Here is a 27,647-nt window from a genome sequence, read left to right on the forward strand (position 1 = left end):
TATTAAGCTGAAATCTGTTGTATGAATAACAAAAATGAGAAGGAGCTATACAGGAGTATAATTTTTGCATACTATTAAGTTGACAAATTTAAATTAGACAGTAAGTCTTGAGATGTTAAATGTAATTTCTGTGTTAAGCACAAATTATCTATAGAATATACGGAAAAAAGAAATGAGAAAGGAAATCCAAACTACAAACAAAAATAAAAGGCCATAATAGAAATGACGGACAACAACACTGTAAGACATATACAAAAGAAATAGGAAAATGGCAGAAGTAAATCACTCTTTGAGGAATTACTTTAAATATAAATGTTTTAGGAGTACCTGGGTGGCTCAGTCGGTTAGGCATCCAATCTTGATGTTGTCTCAGGTCATGATCTCAGGGTTGTGAGATCAAGCCCCCACATCAAGCTATGTGCTTAACACAGAATCTGCTTGTCCCTCTCCCTCTGCCCCTCCCCCCAATTCATGCATGCACAGTCTCTCTGAAAACAAAATTTTATACACACACACACACACACACACACACACACACAAACGGCTTAAACTCTGCAATCAAAGACAGAGATTGGTAGAAAGGATTTTAAAAACATGATACAACTCTATGTGTTCTACAAGAGACTCAAAGTATACCCAAAACACAACAAACAGGCTAAAAGTTAAAGGATTAAAAAAATATTCTGTGTAAATAATAAGCAAAAGAGAGCTGGGCTCACTATACTAAATTCAAGTAAGGTAGACTTTAAAATTTTAAAAGTCTACTAGAAAAAGAGAGATTTATCACATTACCTAATAAACCCATTTCTGGGTATATAACCAAAAGAATTAAAAGCAGGATTTCAGGGGCCCCTGGGTGACTCAGAGGGTTAAGCCTCTGCCTTTGGCTCAGGTCATTATCTCAGGGTCCTGGGATCGAGCCCCATACTGGGCTCTCTGCTCAGCAGGGAGCCTGCTTCCCCCCTCTCTCTGCTTGCCTCTCTGCCTACTTGTGATCTCTGTCAAATATATAATTAAAATCTTAAAAAAAAAAAAAAAAAAAGGCAGGATTTCAGGGGTGCCTGGCAGGTTCAGTCAGAAGAGGATACAACTACTAATCTTAGGTTGTGAATTCAAGCCCCACAGGAGGTATAGAGATTGCATACATATAGACATAAATTAAGTAAATAAAAGTGTAGTTTCAAAGAGATACTTGCAATACCTATATTCATTGGACCATTATTCACAACAGTCAAAGATGAAAGCAAAGTAAATGTCCATTGACAAATGACTGTGGCAAATATATACTACAGCATATATATACTACTATATTCAACCTTTCAAGAGTGGAAATCCTGTCACACGCTACAAAATAGATGAACCATGCGGACATTATGCTGAGTGAGATAAGCCAGTCACAGCAGGACAAATACTATAGGATTCCACGAATGAGAAATATATAGAATAGTCAAAACAATACAAAAAGTAGAATGGTGGCCATCAGTAGCTCTGAGTAAGGGGAACAGGGGAATTGTTGTCGTTATTCAATAACTTACGTTTTTTTGTTTTCTTTGCTTAATTTTTAAGTAAACTCTATGCCCAACGTGGCACTCAAACTCATAACCCCAAGATCAAGAGTTGCATGCTTAGCCAGCCAGGTGCCCCTCTATTATCCAAGGAGTACAGTTTTGGAAGATGAGAAAGCTTTAGAGATCTGTTATACAACAATATGGTTCTAGTCATTATTAGAACTTAAAAATGGTTTAGAGGGTAAAACTAATATGGTTTCCTTTTACAGTTAAGTCTTTTTTAAAAAAAAGATTAACAGAGTGATATAATTATTAACAAAATATTCCATACAACAAGGAGATATAACAATTATAAACACACTTTATAACTCAAAGCTTAGGGTGCCTGGGTAGCTCAGTGGGTTAAAGCCTCTGCCTTCAGCTCAGGTCATGATCCCAGGGTCCTGGGACTGAGCCCCATGTCAGGCTCTCTGCTCAGCAGGGAGCCTGCTTCCCTTCCTCTCTCTGCCTGCCTCTCTGCCTACTTGTGATCTCTGTCAATTAAATAAATATAATCTTAAAAAAAAAATAACCCAAAGCTCAAAGAACAGATCAGAGCACTGACACATAAATAAAATACAGATTAGAAAAATAATTGAGAAAATTAACAAAACCAATAGCTGGTTCTTCTAAAAGATAAACATTTAGCTAGCCTGAAAGAAAGAGTGCAAAAACATAAATCAGAAATGCAAGTGAGATATTACTATCAAACTTACAGATTAAAAAAAAAATTAACAGAATGCTACAAACAACAGTACACCCAAAAAATCAGGTAACCTAGAAGATAGGGACAAATTCTTTCCAAACTAACTACATTGACTCAAGAAGGAAAGGTCAACAGACCTATAATAAGAGATTGAATCGGTAATCAAAAACCTCTCAACAAAGTACTAAAATGCATGGCTTACCTGGGGAATTCTAACAAATTTTTTAATAAAAAAATTAACACCAATCCTTCTCAAATCCTCCCCAAAAAACTGAACGGAAGTAAATACTTCTTAACTCATTCTATGAGGCCCAAGTCTTCATAAGAACAGAAAATTACGGGGTACCTGGGTGGCTCAGAGGCCGAAGCCTCTGCCTTCGGCCCAGGTCATGATCTCAGGGTCCTGAGATCAAGCCCTGCATCGGGCTTCTGATCGGCAGGGAGCCTGCTTCTGCCTCTCTCTCTCTCTGCCTACCTGTGATCTCTCTGTGTCAAATAAATAAATAAAATCTTTAAAAAAAAAAAAAAAAAAGAATAGAAAATTACTAAGCAGTATCTTATAAATGACAAAGAGTTCTCCAGCAACTATTAGCAAATCAAATCCAAGATCATACCAAATATTCACTATGACCAAGTAAGACTTATCCCAGGAATGCAAGTGTGGTTCAAAAGGAGAATTACTCTAAAATGTATTAATCAATGGAAAAAAGCCACATGGGCATCTTAATTGATGCAGAAAAACAATGTGACAAAATCCAACACCCTTTCGTAATAGAAACTCTTGGAACACTAAGAATAGAGGGTAAACTCCTTAACGTGATAAAGGATATTTATGAAAACCCCACAGCTAACAACATACCCAATGATAAATAACTGATTTCCCCCTAGGATGAGGAACAAGGTAAGAATGCTCATATTTATCATTGTTATTCAACACTATACTGAAATTCTAGCCATAGTTATTGGATTCCACCCCCTCACAAAACATTTAATGGACCCAAATTAGAAAAGATGTAAAACTGCTCAAAAATGACACAATCCTATATAGAGAAAAAGCTATATATAAAAAACTAGTAGAGCTAAAAATCAAGTAGACAGTGTAAGAGTATAGATCAACAAAATTCAGGTATGTTTCCATATATCCACAATTAATTACCTGACAAGGAATTTTAGATAGCTATTCCATTTACAATAGCATACGAAGAATAAAATAGAGTAAGAATAAGAATAAAGAATAAGAATAAAATACAACTTGAACAACACAGAGGTTTGAAGCACAGATCTCCTGTGCAGTCAAAAAACTGGATATAACCCTGACTTCCAAAAACATAACTAACACAGCCTACTGCTGACTGTTAAGAATATAAATATATATATATATATATTTATATAAATATAAAAAATATAAATCATATAAAATCATATAAACAAAGAATATAAATCAATAATCTAAAGCAGAATACCTATAACAAAGTTAACACAAATTTTTTGTTTATATATAATATATACCATACTCTTATAATAAAGGAAATGTTAAGAAAATTGTTGAGAAAATATACTTACAGTACTATACTGTACTCCTAAAAAAAAATCTGTATTTATGTGGACCTAGGGAGTTCAAACCTGTGTTATTCAAGGATTAACTGTACTTAAAAATTAATCTAACAAGAGTGAGGGGTGCCTGAGTGGCTCAGTTGGTTAAGCATCTGACTACCACTCAAGGCATGATGCTCAGGATTAAGCCCTATGTTGGGCTCCATGCTCAGCAAAGAGTCTACCTCTCCCTCTCCCTTTGTTCCTACCCCCACTCATATTCTCTTTCTCTCAAATAAATAAAATCTTAAAAAAAAAAAAAAATAAGGATGTGAAATACTTGTATACTGAAAACTACAAAACACTGCTCAAGGAAATTAAGGGTTCAATAAATGGGAAGACATCCATGTTCATGGATAGGAAGACTTAACATGGTTAATATGTTAATACTACCCCAAAGAGATCTATAGATTCAACACAATCCCTTCAAAATTCTAAGGGCCTTTCTGGAAAACGGAGAATGGAAAAGCCAATCCTCAGATTCATAGGGAATTGCAAGGAGTTCTAAAAGACAAAACAATCTTCAAAAAGAAAGCTGTGAAGCCTGCAAGAAAACAAGAGTAATTAAAATGTAGAAATGAAAACACTAGGGGTTAAAAAAAAAAAACAAAAAACAAACCACACACAAAACCAAAAACACTAGGGGTGCCTGTTGGGTTGTGTTATCAAAGGAGCGAGACTGATACAAAGTGAAGGTCAAGCAATTCTTTATTTCGCGCAGGCATCGAGAATCAAACCAACCAGTTGGGCCCGTCTCTTATGGAGAGAGCAACCACTCCCAGCCTCACAGACTAGCTTTTATAGAGCAAAGGCCAAGTGGTTGAGCCTGGCCACATACAGGTGGCCAATGATGTTGTAACACACAGAGAAAGTTGCATAGTCATATTAGGTCACATGCTGGTGGCCAATTGAATTACAGTTTACCCTATAGTAGCTGTTCTGAACTAGCCTATCACTCTGGTCAGAATTGGCACCCAAAAGCGGGATTTACATTCTTTGGTGCTTAGGGAGATAATATGTGTGCTTTACTGACTGGATGTCTCCACTTGGCCTAACTCATCCTTGCATTTGTGCTCTATTATCTCCACCTGACCTGACCCGTCCTTTTGTTTGGGCTCTGTTATCAGGGACTGCCTGACCATATTTTATTGGTTTCCCAGACTTGCTTCTAAGTTCCTGGATGGGTGGCGGGGGGTGGAGGGGTGTGAGTGGAGCGGGGGTCAATTTAAGTTTTACTACACAAACAACAAAATGGCTGTTTAACCAAGATGGAGTCACTCTTGCTAAGTAGGCCCTTACAGTGCTTACGTGGTTTGATCAGTTGAGCATCTGACTCTTGGTTTCAACTCTGGTCATGAGTGCATGGGTTGTGGGACTGAGCTGCTTTGAGATTCTCTCCCTCTGTCCCTCCCCACACTCTTTCTCTCTCAAATAAAAAAATAGGAAGGAAGGAAGGAAATAAAGAAAGAAAATAAGAAAGAAAGGAATGAATACACTAAATGCGGTATATATAAGCCATGGACTATTTGGCCATAAAAAGAAAATTTTTATATAGGTGGTAACAGGGATAACCTCCAAAAGCACTGTGTCTAACAAGTCAGACAAATATTTTATGATTCTACTTAACTGAAATACCCAGAAGAGGCATATTCATACAGACAGAATGTAGAACAGAGGAAACCAAGAGCTTGTAGGAGGGAAAAATTAAGTTATTGTTTAATGAGTATAGAGTTTTTGTTGCACATAGTGTCAAAGTTTTTGATACAGACTTTGGAGACGTACACACTACACTAAATGTATTTATGGCACTGAACTGTATAGTTACTAATGGTTAAAATGGTAAATTTTATGTTAACATATATTTGTATCACAATAAAAGAATTAATGAAGAAAATAAGAGAAAAAGTAAATATAAGTGTTAAAAGGCACCATCCCAATCTTCAAACTACTAATCATGTCTACTACAAAGTTTTGAGGGGAAATAAGAGTGGCTTTAGTATCCATCATTCAAACACTTTCTCTTTAGGAAAACAAAGGCTACTCGAAATCCACAAGAATAAATATCCACTAATTCTGGAATGAGAGAAACAGAAATGAGGAGAAAGGACTGGTGGTGAGTTATAGACCTAAAGACAAAATTAGCACTAAACAACTGTGTAGAAATTACGGTTCTAGTGTAGAATTTAAAACATATAATTTGATAAAATACAAATACAGTAAAAACAGGGAAGCAGAAAATGAGAAAAGATAAATAATAAGAATTTCCTCATCTTCTACAGAAGAGAATCAATCACTGTATTTTAGAATGAAAAGAAACAAACCCACAAAGAAAATGAAAATTAGGAATAGATACTAGATTTCAACAAACTTCTGAAAGACTAAAATGAAAGGAATGCATTTTAAAACGTACAAGTGGAGAAGGATGTAGCTCAGAGTACTTTGTGAGTGAGCTGCAGAGGAGTAAGTCAACCTTCCCACTGTAACTGGGGAAGATACCAGACTCAGAGACCTAGATCTGATGGACAGCAGGAGATATGGAAATAAAAACAAAGGATTTCCCTGGATACTCTTTTTTTTTTTTAAAGATTATATTTATTTATTTGACAGAGAACACAAGTAGGCAGAGAGGCAGGCAGAGAGAGAGGAGGAAGCAGGCTCCCTGCTGAGCAGAGAGCCCGATGCGGGACTCGATCCCAGGACCCTGAGATCATGACCTGAGCCGAAGGCAGCGGCTTAACCCACTGAGCCACCCAGGCGCCCGCCCCTGGATACTCTTAATAATTGTATTTGTCAGCCATCAGTCAGAAAAACAGGAACACCCAACTTATTTATTCTACCCAGCCGCCAGGGCTCTCTCCCTTGGGTAAAAAATACATAAAACCATAGCTTTTAACCACAGATACTGGTATCCCTTTCACTCTCTTTTAGAAGTCGCACAGGCAGAAAGCCTAGTAGTGACTTTAATGAGAAAAGTTCAAGTTGTTTTACCATTACTACCCTAGAAAATGTTTCCAAACAGGAGTCCCACTTGAGAGACCTCTAATAAAAAAATATTTCACAACAGTCAACAATACCCAGGCCACTTACCTTGTCATCTTTCTTAAATATGAATAGATCACAAAGGCATACATGAAGACACCCAACAACACATAAAAAGAACACAGCTCATGTTAAGAACTCTTAAGGCAGGAAGCAAAGAATTCAAATCTCTAAGATGTAACAGAGAAGGATATTACAGTGCCCAGATTCTAACTCAAGCAGTCATAACTTCACATACTAGTAGTATGTAATGTCTCACAAAGCAGTAATCTAAATGTGTATACAAGTACACATGCAGAAGCTAATAAGCATTAGAGTGTAGGTCAGTGCTTCTAAACTTAGTCAACACTAATCCTTTTAAGAATCTGACAATTATGTGTATAAAGCACATCTGAATCAGATGACATTCAAATCCTATTAAATCCTGAGAATCTGACTTTTGCCACTGATACAAAGATCGACCCCAAATAACTTAGCTCCATATTAAGATAAAATTATTATATCATGGGTGCCTGGGTGGCTCAGTGGGTTAAGCCTCTGCTTTCAGCTCAGCTCATGATCTCAGGGTCCTGGGATTGAGACCCGCATCGGGGTCTCTGCTCACAGCAGGGAGCCTGCTTTCCCCGCTCTCTCTGCCTGTCTCTCTGCTGGTCTCTCTGCCTACTTGTGATCTGTCAAATAAATAAATAAAATCTTAAAAAAATATATTATATCAGTAATTTACATGCATTTACACAAGCATCCTTCAAATCTGAAGCATTTAACAATATAATCCAGTATAGTGCAAGGATTCTGAAGGGATTTTTTGATGTCCTATGACTAAAACATTTTACAGTGAAAGGATGTATAGAGGCAAATATAAAGGTAACCAAGTCAAACTGGAATAGGTAAATTTCAATGGTGGAAAGTCACTTAAATGTCGAAATATTTACCTTAACTTTATATACTAGTCTCTGTATTTACTGAAAAACTAATAAATGTAAAAGTTTCAAAGTTTACATAAACAGACAATGAAAAGGAAGTCTTCCATCTATCCTAGATCATATACCCACAAATAAACCTATTAAAATTTCTTGTGTATTTTTCAAAATAGCTCCACGCATTCATAAGCACAAACTGCATGTATATATGTTATAGACATACATGTGCATCCTCTTTTATAACAGTTTAAATACATGTTGCAAGAATATACTGCATCAATAAAAGATCAATTTTAGATCAATAAAAGATCTATTACCTATGCAATGCTTAGTAAAACTCTTTCTTACATATTGTTCCACATGAACATAAAACAGCACCTTTGGTCCTTCTCATGGCTACAAAGGATAAATGAATTTCCCAAAATTTATTGAAGTAGTCTTAGAGTGACATTCCTTTTCTGCTAGCATGGTCAATGCTGTAGTGAACATCTTTATGTACATGTATTTACAGAATAAATTACCAGAAAAAGAACTGCTGTATTTCTTCCCAAATGTTACTGCACACTCTGGTCAATATAATGCATTACTAAACATAATGGGAATTATCCAATAAATGAAAATGCTATTACATTATTTGAACTTACATTTAATTACAAAGATCAGCATTTTTCAAATATTTACGAATAATTTTTCTATCAATTTCAAATCCATTTGTCATCTCCTTGGATTCCAATACAAGAATTCTGATACAATGAAAAGAGCAGCAGACAATGCAATTACCATGAGGAAACTATGTGTGTGTATATATATTGTGCATATGGATGTATGTATCTCAGATGAGCGAACTGACCTCAAAAACTTACTCCACATCGGAGGAAAAAAGACTAAGGTAAGACTGTAAGAAAGTAAGACTGTAAGAAACTAAGCAACCCCGATGCTTTGAAATTAATTTTATTTGGTGCTCAAGTTTTTTTTATTAACACATAATGTATTATTTGCCCCAGGGGTAGAGGTCTGTGCATCATCAGGCTTACCCATTTCACAGCACTCACCATAGCACATACCCTCCTCAATATCCATCACCCAGCCACCATATCCCCACCCCCCCATCCCTCAGTTTGTTTTGTGAGATTAAGAGTCTCTTATGGTTTGTCTCCCTTGTTTCATTTTTTCCTTCCCTAACCCCCAGTGCTCAAATTTAAAAAAAAAAAAAAAAAAAAAAAAAAAAACCTCAAAATGTAAAAATTCCCGATTATTCTAAATTTGTAGTAGATTCAGAAGTGGTAAGTAACAAACCACAGAAAGACCCAATTAAATTAACCCTTAAAATATACTTATTTTATATAGTTAATCTTTTATAGATAGTTTAAGTTTTTGCAAACTGTCTCACAGATTATGCCACAATTTTTAATTATTCCCTTACTAAATTGCTTCAAATTCTTGCTAGGTCAAAATGCTAAAACCTTTAACAAGCCATACTATAAGTTATCAATTTGATAAAGTTTCAATAAATAATTCTCTACTATTTCTAGCTATTCTGTAATGATACATTTATCATTATTCTCCTAGGACTATTGTCCTAGTCTTGCTCTGAACAAAATAAAAACTTTAAATCTAATAAAATGCGTAAACTTTTTAAAAAATTTCCTTTTGTTCTGAAACAGAAAGTGCCTCTTTAACTTACTCAAATGACAGTGATGTATAAATATATAATATTAAATACGGAATGTAAAAAAAGTATTGAAAAATCACCACAACCAATCTTAAGACATAAGGTCTCGGGACACACAATCACTTTTTTTTAAAGATTTTATTTATTTATTTGACAGAGAGAGTGAGAGAGCACAAGAGCAAGGGGAACGTTGGGGAGAAAGGTATAAAAGCAGACTCCCCTCTGAGCAGGGAACCTGATGTGGGGCTCGATCCCAGGATCCGGGGATCATGACCTGAGCGGAAGGAAGATGCCTAACCAGCTGAGCCACTCAGGCGCCCCAAGACACAAAATCATTATCAAAAATTTGAAACTGGGGCACCTGGGTGTCTCAGTGGGTTAAAGCCTCTGCCTTCAGCTCAGGTCATGATCCCAGGTCCTGAGATCGAGCCCCACATCGGGTTCTCTGCTCAGCAAGGGGCCTGCTTCCTCCTCTCTCTGCCTGCCTCTCTGCCTACTTGTGATCTTGTCTGTCAAATAAATAAATAAAATCTTAAAAAAAAAAAATTGAAACTGTTCGTATAAAAAGTTTATGAATATATGCAGTATGGAAGGAAGAGAAATATAATAGAGTAAGTATAATGGGAGAAATGCCTACTATTACAGCAATAATAACTTAAGTTCCTAAGAATAAGCCTAATATAAAATAAAACATATGTACAAGGAACTTTAAAATTTTGAAAGATACAAAAGAAACAGTGTTAAGCTTTGGATAGAAAGACTTCAAATTCATCATTATGACAATTAAAATTACAATATTTTTAAAGACTAAGTCAATGCTAAAATTTACATTAAAAGAAATGAAGACAAATTTTTTAAAAAGATTTTATTTGTCGGAGAGAGCAAGAGAGCACTAGAAGAGCTGCAGTCAGAGCAGAGAGAGAAGCAGCTCCCCGCTGAGTGGGGAGCTCAATGCAGAACTCAATCCCCAGACTCTGGGATCATGACCTGAGCTGAAGGCAGATGTTTAACTGACTGAGACACCCAGGCATTTCCAGAGAAATGCTTTAAAAATCTTTTTTATTTTAAAAAATATGTAAAAATATATTTTAAAAAAGAGCCAGCCCTGTCAGATAGGAATACTCAAAAAAAAAAAAAAAAAAAAGTAAAGACATAAGTTACACCCACGATCAGCATATGTTTTCTTGAAGGACCAGACAGTCAATTATTTCAGGATTTCAAGTGGTAAGTATTATATAGGTAAGTACTATACTCTGCCACTCTAGTATGGAAGTAGCCACAAGCAATACACCAAAGAAAGTACAAGGTTATGTTGCAAAAAATATTTACAAAATGAAGTGGCCGACCCAAAAGCCTTGTTTACCAAGCCAAAAGTTTACCAATCCCTGGTATACAGATCATGACAGTCTAAAGACTCCAGAAACTGACCTAGTCAAAATAAACTGGTATCTCATTTCAATAAGGAAAAGAAGAATTACTGAACAAGTGGAATGGGGACAACTACATTAACAAAAAATGAGGTAAAAAGTTAGATAAACGACACCTTGAACCAAGAGTAATTCCAAATGGCTCAAAGACTAAAATACAGGGGCACCTGGGTGGCTTAGTCAGTTAAGCATCTGCCTTTGGCTCAGGTCATGCATGATTCCAGAGTCCTAGAATGGAACCCCATGTCGGGCTCTCTGCTCAGAGGGGAGGTTACTGTTCCTTCACCCTCTGCCCATCTTCACCATCGTCACCCCTGCTCACACTTTCTCTCTCTCTCTCAAATAAAATCTTTAAAAAAAAACAAAACTAAAATATAAAATTTGAAACAGAAAGGAACTAAAGGAGAACTTTTTTAGAACTTTAGAGTGGAAAAGGGGTGTCTGGGTGGCTCAGTCAGTTAAGCAGCTGTTTTCTGCTCAGGTCATGTGGAATCAAACTCCAGGTCAGGCTCCCTGCTTAGTGGAGAGCCTGCTTCTCCCTGTCCCTCTGCCTCTGCCTGTTGCTCAGCTACTTGGTTCTCTCTGTCAAATAAATAAAAACCTTAAAAACAAACAAACACACAAACAAACAAAAAACCCTTTGGAGTAGAAAAGATATTGCACACCTTAAGACAAAATCCACAGGACATAAAAGTAATTCAACCACAAGTCTGAAACCACAAACTGGAAACCGAACACCAAAAACCACCTTAACCAAACGACAACATCAAAGCAGAAAATAGTCCTAATTCTTAACACAAACACAAGTCCAATTTCACTGATATATAAAGGTCTCCTACAAAATGAACAAGTAAAATCTCTGATAAATGACAAAGAATATCTAGTAAAGGAAACAAGAATGGCTCTTAAACACAAGATTTGCAATGTGATTCACATAAACAGAATGCAAATTTAAAATACACATTTCAACCATCAGTTTAGCAAATATCAAGAAGTGTAAGGACACAACGTACTAAGGAAGATGAGGGAAAATAGGCATTATCACACCATTAGGTACCCCAAGGAAACCAAACAGATGCTTTAACCTAACAATTCTCCTTAAAAGACAACTCTTTTGCACATGGATGAAATGAACATATTAGAACTTACTTTAGCACAGAAAAGATTTATAACAGAAAAGATTGGGGGAAAAAATAATGCCTATGAATAGGAATTGGGTTAATTAAATTATCATACAAGGAAGTACTGAAACACTATGCCCTCTTTAAAAAATTGGTGTTTCAGATACTGATATGCAGTAATCTTGACGATAAATAAAGTGAAGAAAAAAAAAAAAAAACCCAAGTCCATTTAGTATGCAACATTTGTAATAAAGACGATAAATAAAGTGGAAAAAAAAACCAACCCAAGTCCACTTAGTATAAAGAGGACCAAAAGAAAAAGAAAAGAGAATGACAAGAAAAAAGCTTACAGTTAGCTATTTATGTAGAAAATCTATGACGCACCTTAGAAGAATGGTATTCCTGGGAAACAGGGACAGGAGGGGGGAAAATACATAACATACACTTCTATATTTATTTTCTGGATTTTGAACCATGTAGATATATGCTTATTCAAAAAACTAAAGAAAACTGTAACAGGAAAGAAAAATACCAATACAATATGCAGGAGAGAAAGATTTACTATATCAACAAAAAACAGGTAAATGTCTCTTAATAAACCAAGATGGTTTCATGTAGAAAGTCCAACTGACTGACTTCATTTCTGTCAATTCTACCAGTAATACAGTAAGACACAGACTCTCAAGCCAGACTTTAGAGATTCCATGCCCAACTTTCTCTATGTCTCAGTTTCTTTAGTTATAAATTTAGGATAGGAGAACTTACCTCATAAGGGAATTAAACACTTAGAACAAATCATAAGGAAGAACTTAATAAATGTGAGCTGTTAATATTACCTGAGCTGCAGCCCAAATGCAATCAATATGCTGAGTACTCAATCTCCCTTCTGCTGCCAAGAAGTTCAAAATCACCTGGCACTGTTTGATAATCTGGAAAAGAAAAACTTATTATAGCTAATTTTCTAAAGTATTCTTCTCTTAATAGGGCAGAGAAGTCATGTAATTGTCCACAAACCTCAATATGTAAATTTGGTCCAAATATATGCTCTACCACATTGTTGCTTATAAGCCAGTCTGCAAGTTCTTTTGCAATGGACCTAAAATCAAATAATAAAATTAGTTAACACATTAAAAAATTATTATCATTTTTTCCCAAGCCAAAAAGGCAGATTCAGTTGAAAACCTTAGTGGTTTTTGAAGGTGAGTTTATTTATTTATTAATAAATAAATATTTGTGTTTTTTTTATTAATAAATAAACTCCATGCCTAATGTGGAGCTTGAACTCATGACTCTTGAGATCAAGAGTCACATGCTACATGCTCCACTGTCTAAGCCAGCCAGGTTCTCCTTAAATGTGACCCCAAACTTAAGTGTGACCACAAACAAATTACAAAGAAATGACTACAGACAATTAACTGGTTAGAGTACCACAAAGAATAATTAAAAGAGTGGTGCCTGCGTAGCCTACGCAGTGGATTGGTATCTGACTCCTGGCTTTGGCTGGGGTCATGACCTCAGGGTCATGGGACTGAATCCTGGGTTGGGCTCCACACTTCACATAGAATCTGCCTGAGACTCTGTCTCCCTCTCCCTCTGCCTCCATCCTTTCTGCCTGTGCTCTCTAAAATAAAAATATCTTTAAAAAAAAAAAAACCCTAAAAGAAATGGTAATATTGCCTGAATTTACAAACAAGCAAAGACAAATCTGGAAGGAGAAGTACACAGGTGAAAATACCAAGTATAACAAAAAGCAACATATTTTCTCACTCTAGTGAGAAAGACTATGCCTTCCCACTTTTTAATTTCCACAGTAGGCACTTCCATCATTCAGGGAAGGTTTCCAAATATGCCCTCTACAATAAGATAACACCAGAAAAATAGGTTACCGAGAGGGTTAAAAGAAGAAAATTCTCTCAAAGCCAAACTGAAAGTCACTGCCTGATATTAATAAAGTGACTAAGGTGATTAAGTGATCCCTAAACAGATCAACTGCGGATGCAGAACACCTTAGTTACATTTACCAACATTTCATTCTTCATTTCAAAAAGTAAACATCTTACAACAGTTTTAGATTACCCTTCATTTTTTAAGAAGAGCTACCAATTCTCTTTTAGAATTAATAACTCATTGACATAGAAGCTAACCTACTTTATTAGTTTTACCAATAAGGTAGTGTGAATTTATCAGTTAATTATCTTTTACACCTTTGAGATATATTTGACCTATAATATACTAGACACTTAAAGTATACAGTTTGATGAATTTAAGCTTTGGTATACATCTATGAATTCATCACTACCATCAAGATAACAAACACACACATTAACCCAAAAAGTATCTTTAAGACCCTCTGTCATCCATCCCTTTACCAGTCTCCACAACCATACTCCTCAGTGATCTGCATTATTATAGTTTTCATTTTCTAGAATTTCATGTGTCAAAAAAAGATACACTACATAATTTTTTTAAGATTTTTTTTTTTTTTAAGATTTTATTTATTTGACAGACAAAGATCACAAGTAGGCAGAGGCAGGCAAAGAGGAGGAAGAAGGCTCCCCGCTGAGCAGAGAGCCCCATGCGGGGCTCAATCCCAAGACCCTGGGATCATGACCTGAGCTGAAGACAGAGGCTTTCACCCACCCAGCCACCCAGGCGCCCCCATAATTTTTTTAATCTGGCTTCTTTCACTCGACATAAGATTTCTCCATCTGCAGGCTTTTGTGGAGATGTAAGCTTTCAACTTCTGTGGGTAAATATCAGGGAGCACAACTGTGAGACCTATGGTAAGAGTATGTTGAGTTTTGTAAAAAACTGCCAAACAGCCTTCCAAAGTTTAACTAGCAACAAATGAGAGTTCTTGTTGCTCCACATCCTTGTCAGCATTTGGTGTTATCAGTATTCTGAATTTTGACTGTTCTAATAGATGTGCAGTGGAATTTTAGTGGTGTTTTAATATGCATTTCCCTAGTGAAAGATATAGGGCATCTTTTCATGTGTTTGCCATCTGTGTCTCTTCCATTAGCAAGACGGCTGAAAAAATGATTAGCATACTTTTTATTCAGATTGTTCATGTAGTTACTGTTGAATTTCATGATTCTCTGTAAATTTTGGGAACAGTCCTTCATCAGATAAGTCTTTTGCAAATATTTTCCCCTCTCCCTGTGGCTATCTTCTCATTCTCTTGACACTATCTTTTACAGAGCACAAGTTTTTAAATTAAATGAAATCTAGGCTTATCAATTCTTTCTTTCATGGATTAGGGTACTGTATCCAAAAGGTCACTGCCATACACAAGGACATCCCAGGTTTTCTCCTATCTGCTAGGAGTTATATAGTTTTGCATTTTATGTTTATGTGCAGGATATATTTCAAATTAATCTTTATGAAGTATATGAGGTCTGTGTCTAGATTCTTTCTTTTGCATTTGGTTGTCCAATTCTTTCAATGCCATTTGTTGAAAAGACTACCTTTGCTTCATGGTATTGCCTTAGCTTTTCTGACAAGGATCAACTAACTATACTTATTATATGGTCTGTTTCTGAGCTCTCTATTCTGTTCCATTAATCTATGTCACCAATACCACATTGTCTTGATTACTGCAATGTTACAGTATGTCTTGAAGATGGACAGCATCAATCCTCCAACTTTATTCTTTTCCTTTCAATACTGTCTTGATAATTATGTGTCCTCTGTCTATCCATATAAACATCAGGGTTATTTTCTTGATATCCAGAAAATAACTTGCCGGGATTCTGAGATTTCAATGAATTTAAAGATCATCGTTGGGAAGAATGTTATCTTTATATTTTTGCATGTTCTATCCATAAATATGGAGTATCTCTTCATTTATTTAGTTCCTTGGTATCTTTCATCAGAGTATATAATTTTACTCATAGAAATTTAACAAAATATGAAGATATATACCCAAGTATTTCACTTTTGTTTTGATAACATAAGTGGTATTGAATTTTAAATTTCAAATTGCAGGGGTGCCTGGGTGGCTCAGTTAAGCATCTGACTTCAGCTCAGGTCATGTCTCAGGATCCTGGGATAAAGCCCCATACTGAGCTCCCCACTCAGTGGGGAGTCTGATTGTCCCTCTGCCCCCTCCCTGCTCATGCTATTATTTTTTTTAAATAATAAATTTCAAATTTCATGTGTTCTGTGCTGATATATAGAAAAACAAATGAGTTTTCACTGTGTATCCTGTAACCTTGCTGTCCTTTATCACTAGGTTCCCTGAGTCTGAATTCTTTCAGATTTTCTACATAGATAATGATGTCACCTCCAGTCAAAGACCAATTTCTTCCTTCTCAATCTGTGTAACTTTTATTTCCTTCCTTTGCCTTACTGCATTACGTAGGATTCCAGTACAATGGTGAAAGACCTGAAGAGAGGGAACACATTTCTCCTTGTTCCTGATCAGAAAACCTTTGAGGTTCTATTAATATGATGTTATCTGTAGGTTCTTTATCAAGCTGAAGAAGTTACCCTCTATTCCTAATTACTGAGTTTTTATCGTAAGTGTTCAAGTTTGCCAAATGCTTTTTCTTTATCTATTCATATGATGATGTGCTTTTCCTTCCTTAACCTGTTGATGTGATAGATTACATGAATTCAACCGGCCTTGCATACCTGAGATAAAACTCACTTGGTTGTGGTATACAGTTCTTTTTATACACTGTTCTATTTGATTTGCTTATAGTTTATGAAGATTTTTGCATCTGTGTTCATGAGACATACTGGGCTATAGTTTTCTTACATGTCTTTGTATGGTTTTGGTATTAGGGTAACGTCTTCCTTAAATTTCTTCTTTAAACATTAGGTAGAATTCACTAGTAAACACAAGTGGGCCTGGTGCTTCCTGCTTTGCAAAGTCAGTAATTCTTTTTAAGGGGTTGGAGCAGGAGAGAGAATTTTAAACAGGCACAGAGCCCAATACAGGGCTTGGTTTCACAACCCTGAGACCATGAACTGAGCCAAAATCAAAGCACCTGAGCAAAGCCAGTAATTCTTAATTCAATTTCTTTAATAGATATAAGCTTCTTCAGATTGCCCATTTCTTTAAAAACATTTTCAAATGGCTATTTAATGAAAAAAGTAGGGATAGGGTATATTAGGTATATGGAAGAAAACAGACAAAATAGGACTTGCCATGAGAGCTCCCATATCTTCCCATCTACATGAATTATACACAGGAAAAACTGAAAAGATAAAATAATTTCTTTGTTACAAGAATTTAAAAAGCCATTTAAGGGACACCTGAGTGACTCAGGAGGTTAAGGATCTACTTCAGCTCAGGTCATGATCCCAGAGTACTGGGATCAAGTCCCGCATTAGGTTCCTTGCTCAACAATGAGCCTGTTTCTCCCTCTGCCTGCTGCTCCCCCTGCTTGTGCACTCTCTCCCTCTCTGACAAAAAAATAAAACTTTTTTAAAAAGCCATTTAAGTCTAAAGAGGGAAAAAAGCTATGAATTAGATACATGCGCCTCAAAAGGTAAAAGATTTAAATAAAATTATTGATGCCCCCCACATATGTGTTATCTCTAAAATAAATAAAGGGATGCTTGAGTGGCTCAGTTGATTAGGCGTCTGCCTTCAGCTCAGGTCAGGATCTCACAGTCCTGGGATCAAGTACCATATTAAGCTCCTTGCTCAGCAGGAAGCCTGCTTCTCCCTCTACCTACTATTCCCCCTGCTTGTGGTCGCTCACTTGCTCTCTCTCTGATGAATAAAACCTCTTTTTTAAAAAAAGGCTTTAAAAAAATAAATAAAATAAAAATAAATAAAATCCTTTAAAAAAAAATGGGGCACCTAGGTGGCTCAGACAGTTAAGCATCTGACTCTTCATTTTGGCTCAGGTCATGATCTCAGGGTCATGGGATCAAGCCCTGTGTCAGGCTCTGTGCCCTGTCCTCTCTCTCTCTCTCTCCTTGTCCTTCTCCCTCTGCTCTTCTCTCACTTGAAATAAATAAATCTTAAAAAAAAAAATAAAAATATTAATGATGTATTTTACCTATTCTTGGATAGCCCTACAAAAGCTATGATCCATGAGTCAATTCTCTGACCTACATAACATGCAGAAAGATACTTCAACAACTAATTATAAAAAATAAGCCTCATTCTTTCAATTTCTTCAAGGATATTATAAGGAGACCTTGGACTTTTCTATTAATTCAGAACTGTGACTATAACTTAGCCAAGTATAGAGCTAAACAACATTATCAATCACAATTATTCAGGGCTCTGGATACATACATGTAAGTGGACTCCCAGGAATAGGCAAAACAAACAAACAAACAAACAAAAAACCACCCTACAGAAATTATGGCCAAAATGTCCCATTTTGATTAAAAAAAGTCATCTACATATCCAGAAATCACAACAAACTCCAACTAAGGTAGATACACACAAGGAGATGCACAGCTCATCATCAAATTGTTAAAAGGCAAAGATGGAAAAGCAAAATCTTGAGATCAGAAAGAGAAAATGAAATGTGTGTACAAGGGAACCACAGTACATTTAACAGCTGGCCTCTCATCAGAAACAAAGGAATAGCACTATACTAGAACAATATTTCAATATTTTACTAAAATTCCATTATTGATCTAAAGACTAAGTAACTAAGATGCATACTATAACCTATAATGAAGTCACCAAGAAAATAATTTTTCAAGTATTAAAAAAAAAACAATGGAATTAAAATGGTATACTAGGATAAAAGCAGTAAAGGAGAAACAGAAAAACAAAAAAGGTGGCATACAGAAAACAGCAAAATGGCAGATGTAAATCCAAATACAGAATGACATTAAAAATAAATGGATTAAATACTCCAATCAAAAGGCAGAGATGAAGATGCCTAGCTGGTTCAGGAGTAAAGCACACAACTCTTGATCTCAGGGTTCTGAGTTCAAGCCCCACACTGTGTGTGGAGCCTACTTAAAAAAAAAAGAGAGAGAGAGAGAGAGAGAGAGAGAGATTATAGGATTTGGTTTTTATTTTTATTTTTTTTTAAGATTTTATTTATTTATTTGACAGAGATCACAAGTAGGCAGAGAGGCCAGGCAGAGAGAGAGGGAAGCAGGCTCCCCACTGAGCAGAGAGCCCAATGCGGGGCTCGATCCCAGGACCCCGAGATCATGACCTGAGCCGAAGGCAGAGGCTTAACTCACTGAGCCACCAGGGCACCCCAGGATTTGGTTTTTAAATCCTGCCTCTAAATGACAAGCTTTTTAAATAAATAAATAAATAAATACGCGGCAGGCTTTAGATCCAAAACACAAACAGGTTGAAAGTAAGACAATGGGGGGAAAATAAGAGTGGAAAAAGATATACCATGAAAACAATAAAGTTGCAGTGGCTATAGTAACATCAGACAAAATAAACTTAAAGCCAAAAAATGTTTCAAAGAGACAAAGTGGGATTTTTTTTACTGATAAATGGATGAAAGGATCATGAACATAACAATTACATGTATGGATCTAAGGGGGAAAAAAAGTCCCCAAATACATGAAAACAAAAAGTAACAGAATGAAGGGAGAAAAATACAGCCAATTCTTGCTACTCGCTGCAGCAGTTTTACTATAAAAAGCCACTACACTAAATTAGCCAATACTGAACTCTTGAATCCTTTTTCAAACTATTCTCACCTGCTCCTTTAAATGTGTAAAAAGAACGCATCATTAACATCAACTGCATCCTAAAGTGGATTCTCTTTAGGACCATGACTCAGTACAAGAATGTGACTTGCCATTTACCTTTGACTGGAAGACTGCAGGTTTGATTAAATGAAAAACATACATGATCTAGGTACACAATCCATATGCGAAACTAATTTAAAGACATGCACTTCACAGAACTAAAATTTATCTTGAAGCTCCCATTTCATTAAGGGTAATGCAAGGGAGGCTATTTCCCCTTATGTAAAAATGCCATCAGAGACCATGACATATAACATTTTATCAGTTCAGGCATACAACAATGATCAATATCTGTATATATTATGAAATGATCACCGCACTAACTCTAGTTAACATCATTATGAAGTTACAAATTTCTTTTTCTTGTGAGAATAAGAACCTTTAAGATCTAATCTCTTGGGCGCCTGGGTGGCTCAGTGGGTTAAGCCGCTGCCTTTGGCTCAGGTCATGATCTCAGGGTGCTGGGATCGAGTCCCGCATCGGGCTCTCTGCTCAGCAGGGAGCCTGCTTCCCTTCCTCTCTCTCTGCCTGCCTCTCTGCCTACTTGTGATCTCTCTCTGTCAAATAAATAAATAAAATCTTTAAAAAAAAAAAAAAAAAGATCTAATCTCTTAGCAACTTCCAACTATGCATTACAGTATTACTAACTATAGTTGACATGCTATACATTACGACCCCAATTTATATTTTAACTAGAAATTTACAACTTTTGAGCCCTTTCACCATTTCACTCACTCCCCACCCCCACCTCTGACAATCACTACAAGCTTGGATTTGTTGTTTTTCATGCCCACATATAAGGTTCCTACAAAATATATCTTTCTCTGTGTGACTTATCTCACTGTAACATCCTCAAGGTCCATCCATGTTGTCATGAATGGAAGATTTCATTCTTTTCAACTGTATTCCATTATACACACATACATACGTACAACTGAAGAGAAATAAAGACAATACAGTCAATTTTGTTGCTCATGACAATTCTATAAAGTTGTTGCATGGGGCGCCTGGGTGGTTCAGTTGGTTAAGTTTCTGCCTTACACTCAGGTCATGATCCCAGAGTCCTGGAATCAAGCCCCACATCGGACTCCCTGCTCCATGGGAGTCTGTTTCTCCCTCTCCCTTACTTATGTGCATGCTCTCTTTTCCTGTCAAATAAATAAAATCTTTTAAAAACAGGATACAAAAAATAAAGTTGCTACACTAAAAAACAACTTATCTTCCTTTTTCTCTGTCTTACAAACTGAGGTTCAGAAGTGTTTAGGTGATGTGGTTGAGGCTGTCCCTCTAACCTAGAGTTGGGATTCACTTTCTACTCAAATGGCCTCAGAAGTGGAGCTTCCTGCACTACAGTGCACTGCCTGCTACCATTTCCATCTTCTGGTCACCACTGTACCAGCAGTAAAACAAGAAAGTAGAGCATTACCTTGTTTGACTTCAGTTGGGAATGTGCATGTTTAAAGACTCAAATTTTTTACTGTTCTGAGCATGTCCACAAATGACCGTGAAAGCAACACAAGTAATGATTTGGGGATTAGAAATAAATTGCAGCAAACAGGCAAATTCACAAATACGGATACCACAAAATGAGGAGGATTAAATGGAATTGGAGACTTCAATAACCTACTCTTAATAACAGAACTAGACAGAAAAACAAGAGTATAGAGGGCAAACAATACTAAAAGCTCATTACATCTATACAGAACACTCTATAAAATAATAGCAAAAAAAAAATTTTTTTTTGCCAGGGGGGAAACACAAGAGTCAACAGAGGCATGTTTTTTGACATATGTATTGTATCTGTAGAAAAAGAACCCCAGGGTTTTCCCTCCTCAGTGTTTTCACCTTGCTTCTTCATGGTCCACGATGCCAGCTGAGGTTGTCAGTACAATGAAACCAAACTGGTGGGAAGGAGCAGATTATTCTGCCATTTTTCTAGAGCTCTGAGTTGTATATCAAATCTGGAGCTGATTACTCCACATTTGTTTAACCTGCCTGTGAGGTTCAAAACAACTTTTCCAGCTCTGTACTTATCAGTGATTTCAAAATTTACCAATGTAAACCTGCTTCATCATCACAGTTAGAAACCAGAAGATGGAAGAAAAAAAAAAAAAAAAAGAAAGAAAGAAAGAAAGAAAAAAAAGAAAAAGAAAAAGAAACCAGAAGATGACTTTGGAGCATGGCCTAATTAGAACCTGGCATTTGCATCTCTTTTCGGCATTGTTAATACTGCTGTGAGCAACTGCCAGGACATTCATGTACATCACTGTGGCAGCACAGAAAGATGGGAGGAAAGCTAAACAGTCTTCTTAAGCACCTATGAACATTCTGTACTACAGATCTTACACTAGTCCATAAAAAAGACAATTAATTTAAAACTGGGCAAAAATGTGCATAAGCAATTTACTTAAAAAAAAAAAAAAAAAGGAAAAACCACACACAAAATAGAACAGCACATAACCATATAAAAAGATGTTCAATGTCATTAATTAGGAAAATACATATTAAAGCCATAATGAAATACTACTTTATACCCACTAGCATAGCTATAATCAAAAACACAGATGATTGGGGCGCCTGGGTGGCTCAGTGGTTTGGGCTGCTGCCTTCGGCTCGGGTCATGATCTCAGGGTCCTGGGATCGAGCCCCGCATCGGGCTCTCTGCTCTGCAGGAAGCCTGCTTCTCTCTCTCTCTCTCTCTCTGCCTGCCTCTCTGCCTACTTGTGATCTCTGTCTGTCAAATAAATAAATAAATAAATAAATAAATAAAACGCAGATGATAACAAGTGCTGCTGAGAACGGGGAGAAACTGGATCCCTCATACATTACTAGTTGGAATGTAAAAAGATGCAGCTATGCTAAAAAACATTTTGATAATTTTTTTTTAAGTGAGACACAAAATGAGCATAAAAACCAGCCATTACACTCCTATTTACCAAGAGAAATGAAAACATATTTCCATAAAAAGGTACGCAAATGTTTAAAGGACCATTATTCAGGGGACTCCCAGGTGCTCATCAGTTAAGTGTCCAACTCTTGATTTTGGTTTAGGTCATGATCTTAGGGTCAAAAGCTCGAGCCTCACTTCAGGCTCTATGCTCATTGATAAGTCTGCCTGAGATTCTCTCCCTCTCCCTTTGTCCCTTCCCCTGCTACAGGGGCCACAAGCTCTCTCTAAAGTAAATAAATCCTTAAAATAATAAAACAAAGGAGCGTTATTCATATGAACCAGAGTGGGAATAATCAAAATAGATAAGAACTGGTAAATGGAAAAACAAAATGTTGTACCTACATAATGTAATGCTATTTTGCAATAAGGAATGAAGTACTACTTCACTCCACAGCATAAATGAGCCTCAAGAAAAACAGTATAATGAAAGAATAACTGAAAAGAAACTAAATGAAAAAGATAACTATCATAATTCCAACCATATGAAATGTCCATAATGGGTAAATCTATAGAGAGAAAGTATATTAGTGGGAGTAAGACTAGAAACTGACTACAGATTGGCAAAGGGGATCTTACTGAAGGAATGGAAATGTTCTAAAGCTGGATTGTGCAGAACTCCTGGGTGGCTCAGTCAGTTAAATGTCTGCCTTCAGCTCAAGTCATGATCCTAGGGTCCTGGGATCCTAGGGTCCTGGGATCAAGTCCCACCATCAGGCTCCTTGATCAAGGAAGAGCCTGCTTTTCCCTCTGCCTTCCATTCTCCCTGCTTGTGGGCGCTCTCTAACAAATAAATAAGTAAATACATACATACATACTGGATTGTGATGATTTTCATATAACTGTCAATTTCCTAAAATTCACTATAAAAACAGGTAAACTTTATGATAGATATAGTACTTATACCTTAATAAAACTGCTAAAAAGGAGAGAGACAATTCATAGGCTGCAACAATAATTTTCTCACCTTGTAAGAATGCTCCTCTTCCCAATTTGAACTATCTCTATCCACTGTTTCTCAAAATTTGGACTCTCCCCCCGCTTTCCTTTATCATGTCTTTAGAATGCACATTCCTTATACTTTTTTAAAAAGATCTTATTTATCTTTGAGAGACAGAAAGAGAGAGAACATGCACACAAGCGGGGGTGAGGGGGCATGGGGGACAGAGGGTGAAGCAGACTCCCCTACTGAGCATGCGGGACTTAATCCCAGGACCCTGAGATCACTGACCTGAATCGAAGGCAGATGCTTAACAGACTGAGCCACACAGACACCCCATGGTTTTTTTTCTCCCCCCAATGGAATGCCTTCTTACTCTCTATGCACTGTTTCAGCAACATAAAGATCTAGCTAGCCTGGACATGTGAAGTTACTGTAGTGATATTCCAGGGTTGTTTTGTTTTGTTTTGTTTTGTTTGGCAGAGGTGGGGGGTAATTACTGTACTGGCAAATTTAACATTCTCTTAGGCAGTCTTATGGAGGAGGCAGCACTAAAGGAGTAAAAGGGAAATCCAGAGCTGTAGTTTTACATACTGGATATAGTCTCTGTAATGTCCTGACTACTGGAAATAGTATTCCAATATGACCCAGAATTTATAAAGCTATGACCAACTCTAGGCAACATATTTTAAGGGGATCATGAATCAAGAATGTTGCCAAAGATGAAAGAATGATCTGGTAATATATCTAAACACCATAACATATACTGGAAGAATAAGAACTCAGCCTGGAGATGCAAAAGCGTAAAGAGATATCATCTTTGGCTTTCACATTCACAAAGGGTTGGGTTCAACTGAGATTAACTCCATAGGACAGAATTAAAATCAATGCACAAAAGGTAGAATAAAGCAAAAATACGACTCTTTCATACAATTATGAATTTTCTAACACCCTAAAACTATACAATTCTGTCCAAGCAGAAGCTATTACTACCCAAATGAGATTTTAAAATGGATTTCTACACTGGACAAACACCTAAATGGAATACTGGAATAAATAAATATTTCCAAGATACTGAAAAGCCCTAAGCTATAACAACTACTTCTTTCTAAACATGAACATCACTGACTTGGTTTTTCCCCCAAAAATGTGTTGAATAAGGTCTTCACATTATTGGCATCAAGTGTGCTTTCTGAAAACTACCAATACCATATTCTTTACTACTAAATTTTCCCTTATAAATAGTACCCTTCTGCATTTTGTGACACTAATACTATGTGTTGGTATACCTTTTAAAAAACAAATGGTTCAACATACTGTTCTGACAGTTTATTCAAAACTATACAAATGAAGCCACAAGGCAAAGAATTTCTAGTAAATACTTCAAACCTAATAGTCACAATTATTATTTACCATATAAGCAGCTGCACAATAAAATGATACACTTTATATTAAATTAATATTCCTACTTACGTTTCTGTGTCTGATACCAAGGATTCATTATTGCATACATCATTGAAGGTGTGAAGTTGATTCTACAATTAGAGAAAAAAAATTAAAGGTATTTTTACAAGTTTTTTCTGCTATGTTACCAACTGTTAAGAAACATGGTTTGATATATATAAAATCAATAACCAGATCAAAATTATAAAACGTAAGACAGAAAGATTCACATACACACTCACCAATTAGTCTGGCATTTCTTTTATCATATTAAAATAAAATAATTTCATCCTACCAGTAATACCTCATGCTTTATTCCACTAAGTACATATGAAAAATCAAGAAAACAAAGCTAAATAAGGGAAAAACACAAAAACCTAATGCAAGCAAGTGGTAAGTCAAACTACAGAAATAAAATTTAAGGAAAGGCTTCTTCAATAAATTCATTTATGATTTACTTCAGAAAAATGTCAAATATTTTCTACATTTACAAAGTCTAATACCTGGGTAAAATCTAGTTACTCCAAGAATAACTACACTACAAAGAAGTAAAGTTCATGGAGACCCTGGTATACCAAAAAAAGCATATCCATTCTAAAGCATTCAGCTAACTTCTTAGCTCTAGCAAATTGCTATCGTGCAAGAATATAGACTTATGGATACCACGTCTTCCTCCCCATCTCATCCCCAAAATGAGATATGTATTACTATACATGTTTCTATTTAAAACATTACTTGCAGGGCTTTTGGGTGGTTCAGTCGGTTAAGTGTCTGCCTTCAGCTCAGGTCATGATCCCAGGGTGCTGGGATCTCCCCGGCATCAGGCTTCCTGCTCAGTGGGGAGCCTGCTTCTCCCTATGCCCCTCCCCCAACTTGTGCTCTTTCTGTCTCTCTCTCAAAATAAATTATTTTTTAAAAATCTTTTAAAAATAAAATAAGGAAAATACTGAAATTTTCAGGACCATACAAAGTAAAACATGTAAAATACTTAGCACAAAGCCTCACATAAGTGCTCCATAAATAGCAGGTATTATGATGACGATGATGATGACAGTGCGAAAGGCAAATTAAAAAATGACTCAAAATAAATAAATATAGCCTACCGTTATCTGACTTAGTCCAGCCAATCTCATTGTCAAAGTCGGTGACATGAAGTACTTAAATGCAAGATCTAGGCTTTCTTTATCAAAGCATAATGTTGTATCCAATGGTTCTTTCACTGTGCTCCACATTAAGTCAGCCATGTTTCGAGCCGCACTCTGTCTTAACTCCTGATCAGAGAGCTTGCATAAATACCTTAAATGATTCAGAAATAAAACATATATAAAAACTTGCAAAATACTCCTAAAACCTCTTCAATAATTCAGTAATATTCATTTGCTCCATACCTCCAAATGTTTAGTAAAGTAGAATCTGACATCCTAGGATTAACATTCCCAATTTAAATTATTCCTAAGTGATGCTTCAAATATTGTGACCTGAGGCACTATGTCCTTTGCTGAAGCAGAAACTGCCAAGAGCCAAGTCATTTAACACTGGACTCTGTACCTCCACTGAAGCTTTTTATTCTCATACCTGTCATGTACACAGCTCCGGCCGCTTTCATATGTAACAGTACATCTACCCCCCACATAAGCAAACCTCTTTAAATGTGTATATTTTTAAAAAAATTTTTTATTTGGCTTCCAGATATCACAAACCACTGGTTTTCCTCAGGTCCTGCATGTTCTATTTGGTTAGTTCCTCCTCCTCTATCCAACCTTTCAACATCCTTGAGGTTTGTTAATGGATTGCAAAATGGCCCCAAAATACTCCTATCATTTTACATAGGTCTTTGCAATACAACTTCACCACTCTTCCCATCAAAAGGTGTCATCTATTTCTCTACTCCCTGATTCTGAGCTTTACCACGAAAGCTGATTCAACCAATGGAACAATAAAAGATGTGAGAGAAACAGAAGTTTAAAATGCCTTTGAGCTTGCCCTTTCTTGATGGGAACTCTTCCATCACCAAGAAAAGGAACCCAGGTTAGGTTGCTGGATGAGGGAGACATGGTTAATGCCCCAACTAACAACTAGACAACTGTAAGATGAACAGGAACTCGCCTCCACTTCCAGTAACACTCAACCTGTCAACCAGAGGATACAAGAGTGAGGTGCTATCTTTAGAGAATGCAGTTCCAGCCACGTCAGCCCAAAACAAAAGAACTAGTCAGCCCAAGAACTGTGAGAAATAATAAATGGCTGTTATTTTAAGTCACTAAGATTTGGGGGTGGTTTTCTTACTCAGCAAAAGCAAACTGATACAAAGATTCCATCCTCAACATACTTCTATTCACCTTCTAGATTCTCTACCCAGATAATCTCTCATTCACTTCCATGAAGTGTTTAATAACTGCTGTCCTTATACCGATAACTCAATTAATGGTACTGTTCTTAATTATATGCTTATACTCCCAATTCACCAGTGCCACTTAAATGTTCCACAGGCATCTCAAAATTAAGTCTCAAAGTTCTGATCAGTTCTCCTGATCAGTCTTTCACATCTTTCACATCTCCGTTAATGATACAGCACAAAAGAGAAATTGAGG

General features: G+C 36.4%; 1 protein-coding gene across 4 annotated transcripts in view; it reads right to left on the bottom strand.

Moving 5' to 3' along the window:
* The window catches only part of USP34 (ubiquitin specific peptidase 34), a 244,320-nt gene that overhangs the window by 138,930 nt on the left and 77,743 nt on the right, over window positions 1–27,647 (bottom strand). For all 4 annotated transcript variants that reach the window (XM_032352232.1, XM_032352230.1, XM_032352231.1 and 1 more), the window contains 4 exons: window positions 26,160–26,352; window positions 25,087–25,148; window positions 13,040–13,121; window positions 12,862–12,954 (listed from right to left, as the gene is read on the bottom strand). In XM_032352232.1, coding sequence (XP_032208123.1) covers window positions 12,862–12,954; window positions 13,040–13,121; window positions 25,087–25,148; window positions 26,160–26,352 — 430 coding nt within the window. The remainder of the gene's footprint in view (window positions 1–12,861; window positions 12,955–13,039; window positions 13,122–25,086; window positions 25,149–26,159; window positions 26,353–27,647) is intronic.

This window comes from Mustela erminea, chromosome 7 (assembly GCF_009829155.1).
Source record: "Mustela erminea isolate mMusErm1 chromosome 7, mMusErm1.Pri, whole genome shotgun sequence".
Taxonomy (NCBI): Eukaryota; Metazoa; Chordata; class Mammalia; order Carnivora; family Mustelidae; genus Mustela; species Mustela erminea.